Below are 6,110 nucleotides of genomic sequence, written 5' to 3'. Positions count from 1 at the left end.
TAACAATTGGTATCAGAGCAGTTACTTTTAAACGTGCTATTTGAGATTACAAGCACAAGAAACAGTAGATCCGACATGGCTTATATAAATGCCATTGGATGTAGTGAAGGTCTCTCAAATTATAGACCTCCTCTATTTGATGGTACAAACTTTGATACTTGGAAAACAAGATTTAGAATATATGCAAGATCTCAATGAGTCAAAGTTTGGATGGCCATAGAAGATGGTAAAATTATTCCGACTAAAATTGTCGACGATGTTACTATCAAAAAGAAAGTAAGTGAATATACTCACGAGGAAGAAGATAGAATGAATATCGCCGCTAAAGCGGAAATGGTTCTCACAAGTGCACTTGCAGAAAAAGAGTATAAACGAGTAAACAATTGCAAGTCGGCACAAGAAATGTGGAACAAATTAGTGGTAACCTATGAAGGTACTACGGATATAAAAGACTCTCGAATGGATACTTTGATCCAAGAATACGAGAACTTTAAACTCCAAGATGGAGAAAAGATTTACTCGTATAATCGATGAATTATCTCAAGTCAGGAAGAACTATACTTAAAATGAAAAGAATCGTCGAGTTCTTAAATCTCTCCCTCCGAGTTGGAAAGTTAAAGTCACTACTATTAAAGAAATGCACAATCTCAATGACTATCACATCGATAATATATTCGGAAACCTTCGTGCTTACGAGGAAGATAATGTTCCAGATATTGTTGTTCCCAAAGTGGAAGACAAGAAGAAGAATATGGCATTAAAATCCATATTAATCGATGAAGATGAAAATGACGAAGATTTAAACGAGGAAATTCGAAATCTTGATGAAAGCGAAATTGCTTTACTAACGAGACAACTTCGTCGTGTGCTCCAAAGCAAAGCTCAAAGGTACAGAAAAGGCTTCCTTAAATCGAATAATCAACAAAGAGTTTTTAACTCGAATGGAAGGCCTAATTACTCTCAAAATTATTCTCCTAACTATAAGAGTAATTTTCCTACCAACTCGGGCTACAAAGGCAAAATCAATCAAAGTCCGAATGGCTATAATAATGCCAACCCGAGCAACAATAATATTTACACTCCTCCAAAACCAAAAGAACAAAATCCGGAGGAAACACAAGATGTGTGTTTCAAGTGTAAACAACCGGGTCATTATAAACGAGAATGTCCTAAACTCTCTAAAGGTCGAATTCTCGTGGTCGAAAACGGTTGAATTTAAGTGAAGATGAGGAATCTCCCGAAGCAAGTGAAGAAGTGGTTAATCTATGTTTAATGACAATCGAGGATGCTTCTACATCAACGGATATCTCCACTACTAACCAAGAGGTAAGTTCTTCACCAACTTTAGTTGATATTCCTTTTCTTAAACTCTTTAGTTTGAATTTATTAAATATGGAAAAAGGTGAGTTGATCAAGCTATTAGTGGAAGTAAATACTCGTTATGATTATCTTGATCAATTGTTCCTCACTACTTGGTCCGAGAAAGAAAAGCTTGAAGATATATATATCAAACTCAACAAAAAGAGTTTTCTCGGGTAACGGAATCAAAAATTAAACTTTAAGAAGAAATGGTGAATCTTCAAGATTCCTTTATAAAATCCAAGGATGCAATTACAAAGTTGGAAATTGAGAACGTTTCCTTGATATTAGAAACAGAAGAAATAAAAGATGAGAAGCTTCAATTAAATGAAAATATTCAAAAGATTCATGTTGATCTATTAAATTTGAAAATCCAAAATGAGTCACTAACTCAAGAAAGATCAACTACGAGTTATCTAAAAGATAGTCTCGAAACCGAAATTGCTCGAATCCTTGAGGAAAAAGAAAAAGAGTTCAAAATAGAAACTCGCAAAATCAAGGATGAACATTCCAACATCTTAGCACAATGCAAAGATCAAGAAAGAATTTTAAATTCTAAGATTGATGCCTTAATCAATAATAAAAATGATCTTGAACGAACGATTAAACGATTTACAAAAGGCAATGATATGTTGGATAGAATGGTTCATTCTAAAATATCCTCTAATCATGAAGGTTTGGGATATGATAAAAATGCTCAAAGAAAGAGTAGTGTTCAACCAAAGGAACGAATCTTTCAAAAAGCTTCTAGTTCATCTACACTAAAATGTTCATATTGCAATAAAAATGGACATGACGTTCAAAGTTGTAAATTCAAGAATGGTGAATTTAAGGGGAAGCATATATGGGTTCGCAAAGGAACAAAAAAAAATCCCAAGGTTGAAAAATATGTACCGTACAAAAATGTTCCTAATGAGCAAAGGCAACTAAGATGTAATTATCATCAAAAGCCTATACCGTTTCAATATAGAAATACAAGGAATAACATATTTCCAAATGGTCAATCAGATGGAATTATCATGTACCAAGTTATGATTACTATTCTCAAAATACAATGCGTTATCAAAATTATAGAAATCATATGTATCAATATGCAAACTCTCATAAATATGATTCGAGAGATACACGGTACTATGATAACTCAAGATATCAAGGTAGGAACAATGCACCTAGAAATGAATATGCTACAAGAAATGTTCTTCCTACTTCAAACCCTTATCTTTATTATGAAGTACTAACCCCAGGACCCTCAAGACAAAAGGGTACCTACACTACGCCATAAGTGCTCATATGCAACGCCCAATAGTGTTGCCTTATACCCCAAATGGTGTTGCCTTAGGCCTAAAATCGAGATATGCAACACTTTCTGGGCGTTGCATATGCGAGCCTTGCCTTTGACCTATAAGGCAACGCTTATGGCTATCTAATGCAACACCGAAAATGCATTGCATTATACCTATAATGCAACACCACTGTTTCATAAAGGCAACATCTACTGGTGTTGCCCCTAAAAGTGAACACACAGCAGAGGTGGGTCCCACCTCATCTGCCACGTCAGCTGGGTCCCTCTCACACGTCACCTGACACGTAAGCTGGGTCCACCTGCCACATCATTGATGAGTTACTTGCCATGTCATGGGTGGGTCCCACAGGATCCAAACATTTAGTGGGTTCCACATAGCTTTTGCAACACCATATATTTTAATATGCAACACTAAATTGTTTATATTTGCAACACTGATAAATTAAATATGAACCACTAAATAAATAGAAATTACAACACTGACAAAAGTAAAATGCAACACTCTTTATAAATTTTTGCAATATTTGTCTTGTACATTCATAAATCCCTTCCTAAACAAGCCATTTAACTACAAAGCAACCCTGTCATAACTTTCACCAAATCAATAGTCACAATCTCTCAACATAATACCACCAAACAGTCACAAAACAACCAACAAAATATCTAAGTACTAAATCTTTTCCTTTTTTCTTTAAGACTGCCCAAGCAACCTGAAGAGCAGAGTCCAAGTTCTCAAGTCCCAACCGAAGATCCTGAGTAAGATTAAGATCTTCACTTGTCTGCCTTTCCAGTTTCTGTCTCTCGTCAAACAACCTTACAAGAAGAGTTATGGAAGATTAAGAACTGTATGCACTCATCATCATCTCTTTCATACTTTATTATACTTCTTTACATCTGTATGTATATATAGTTATATACTATAAAAACCATCTTAATTGTAAGATCTTGTGTAGAAGTGAAAGCAGTTATCATACAATAGTTAGGGGATACCTAAAAAAGCAGCAACTGCCACAATTTTGCTTGGCACCTCTTTGATAGCCACTGATGGATCTTTGGGAAATGGCAAGCTGGAACCATACTTTGAGGGCATGACAAAAGACATCAGCCACTTGTCATCGTCTCTAGCTAAAAAAATTTGTAATCAAATAAAATTTAATGTACACATCAACGAAAGCAGGGCAAAAAAAATAAACTAGATCTGGACATATAAACATGCATATACTAGACAATATACTGGCCAAAAAGTTTTAGTTAACTTTACAGAATTGTATATTAAACTAGCATCAAAAGAAATAGAAACTAAACTAGCAATTGGTTTTTATGACCTGACTAATCCTTGTAGTTGTTATTTTATTGTTTCACAATATTAGCATTATTATGTAGGTGGTTTTACCTGTAGATCACGTATTTGGCATTAGTATGCATTTTCTGGAGTTCTATTTTGCAGTAGTTTACATATAAAAAGCAACAGCTGTAGAGGCTCAAGAATCAAGATGCAATAAATAATTATATGAATATGAATATATTAGTTGTTGATAATTATATGAATATGAATATTTATGAAATTGAGCATGGCTCCATTTGCATATTATATATGAAACATTTGGATCCTAAACATAGGTGCTCACCACAATACTTGTACCTTTAAAATTTCTTCAGAAACGACTTGCCGTGGAGAGTTGCCAGTTATAGAAAAACTTCTTTCTTCCGAGTGAAAAAATTGAGCCAATATAGACCTTTTATCAGCAATTCAAAAACTAATGAGATATAAATTGATGCAATAAACTCCTTGTAAAAGTCAAACAGAATTATTCAGGTAATATAAGAAATTGACAGTGCTAATAGGAGGTGCAAAATATAGAATTAAATTAGTACCTAGGAGCAGAGTTTTTTTATGATTATTATAGATCAGATCAACAAGGATGATAAGATCCCACGGAAACTATATGTACTACTATTGTTTTCAGCATCCTGGATAATGGATATATTACCACACAATTAAGATAGTTGATGAGTCAACTCACAGACTGCATTCATCCATCCGATTTTTGTGCAGCTGAAATGCAGGAATAACCCATGCTCCACAGTTGCACCGCATTCCTGCCCAATTGAAAGAACCCAGGCGACCTTTACACCCAATGCACTGCAGCTTTTGTCCCACAAAACCTTCTTGAACTGTCAGTTTACAAGACAACCAGATGAGACATTTGATAGAACAAGTTGTTCAAGGAAAGTATAGTATTCAGGATTTTGATAAAAATTAAACCTGCTTCCATCCACTTCATAGGTTCTACATAAATGGAGGAACATTCTGCAGGCTCTTCATTCATGTGCACTGGTCCTCCCAAGCACCCCAAATTACAAGCCTGCTAATATTCAGAAATTACAAACATACTAAAGACAGTTCTTTAGACACAAGTGAATCCAGATATGAGACTTTCAAATCACAAGAATACTAATATTGAGCCATCTAACTTAAACAAACATACTAAGACATACTAAAAACAGAGGCATATAAAAAATAAAAACATAGGCATACAAAAATCCCCAAATTACAACCATATAAAAAACCCTAATTAAAGTTTAATTACAACAAATCCAGACCACAAAATACAAAACCCCACTAAAAAATCAAACATAAAACACCTAATTAGCCATAAATATACAAAAACCCAACTAACTAAACCCAAATTTACAAACCCTAATTACAAATCAGAAGCATGCATACTCACAAAAAGTAAAAATGAAATGAGATAGAGATAGAGAGTGCAACCTGAGATTAACCCCCAACTAACCCTCAACCAGAGATTCCTGCACAATCAGAAAAACAAAAATAAGAACAAAAATAAAAATGAAATCGAGATGTGAGAGATGAAATCGAGGTGTCGAGAGATGAAATCCAGAGAGGTACCAGAGAGATGAAATCCAGAGGGTTCAGCGAGTTGAGAGAGGAGATGACTGTCAAAATGTTGTGGAAATATTGAGAGCGCGAAATGAGAGTGATGAAAAAAGGGGGGAAAATAATGCCGCCTTGTCTGAAATTTAGGGAACTCTCAACACGAACAAATCCTATATACGTATATATGAATTTTAACTTTTTTTATTATTATTAATTTTAGTAAATATATATATATGTATGTATGTATATTTAATATGATTTAATTTATTTTTATAAAATGAATATGTGCTTTTGTATTTAAATTAAAGTGAATAATTTTAATTTAATTTATATGATATATACGTATATGTTATATGATTTAATTATAATTTAATTAGACTCGCTTCTTTGACTGTTTTGGCTATTATAAACTCACACCGTCTAAATATGAAAATTTTTGAAAAAAATTTCATATAACTAAATTTGATAGATGTTAACATCCGTACGGTTGGATCGTCGAAAATGAATTTTAAAAAAATAGAATTCGTATCGGGACAACACTGGTTAATT

The 6,110-nt window shown here is 33.7% G+C and overlaps 1 protein-coding gene across 3 annotated transcripts; it reads right to left on the bottom strand.

Annotated features, from left to right (window-relative positions):
- Nucleotides 1-3,100: 3,100 nt before the first annotated feature.
- LOC135152637 (probable inactive dual specificity protein phosphatase-like At4g18593) lies at nt 3,101-5,645 on the bottom strand. Of its 3 annotated transcripts, none has more exons than XR_010292013.1 (7): nt 5,574-5,645; nt 5,436-5,473; nt 4,929-5,028; nt 4,654-4,837; nt 4,305-4,398; nt 3,653-3,787; nt 3,101-3,475 (listed from the first exon to the last, which is right to left on the bottom strand). XR_010292013.1 is itself a non-coding variant. In XM_064093101.1 (7 exons), the coding sequence occupies exons 3-6, from the start codon at nt 4,990-4,992 to the stop codon at nt 3,764-3,766; spliced, it is 333 nt and encodes a 110-aa protein (XP_063949171.1). In that variant the 5' UTR covers nt 4,993-5,028; nt 5,436-5,473; nt 5,574-5,645; the 3' UTR covers nt 3,101-3,475; nt 3,653-3,763. The 3 variants fall into 3 exon arrangements, 2 of the variants coding, with proteins under 2 accessions (XP_063949171.1, XP_063949172.1); XM_064093101.1 differs by having other exon boundaries at nt 4,687-4,837; XM_064093102.1 differs by having other exon boundaries at nt 4,687-4,837; nt 4,929-5,473; nt 5,574-5,633.
- Nucleotides 5,646-6,110: the final 465 nt, after the last annotated feature.

The sequence above is a fragment of the Daucus carota genome, chromosome 5 (assembly GCF_001625215.2).
Source record: "Daucus carota subsp. sativus chromosome 5, DH1 v3.0, whole genome shotgun sequence".
Classification (NCBI taxonomy): Eukaryota; Viridiplantae; Streptophyta; class Magnoliopsida; order Apiales; family Apiaceae; genus Daucus; species Daucus carota.
Note: the sequence above shows the minus strand (reverse complement) of the source record. Positions and strands in the feature narration are given on the sequence as shown.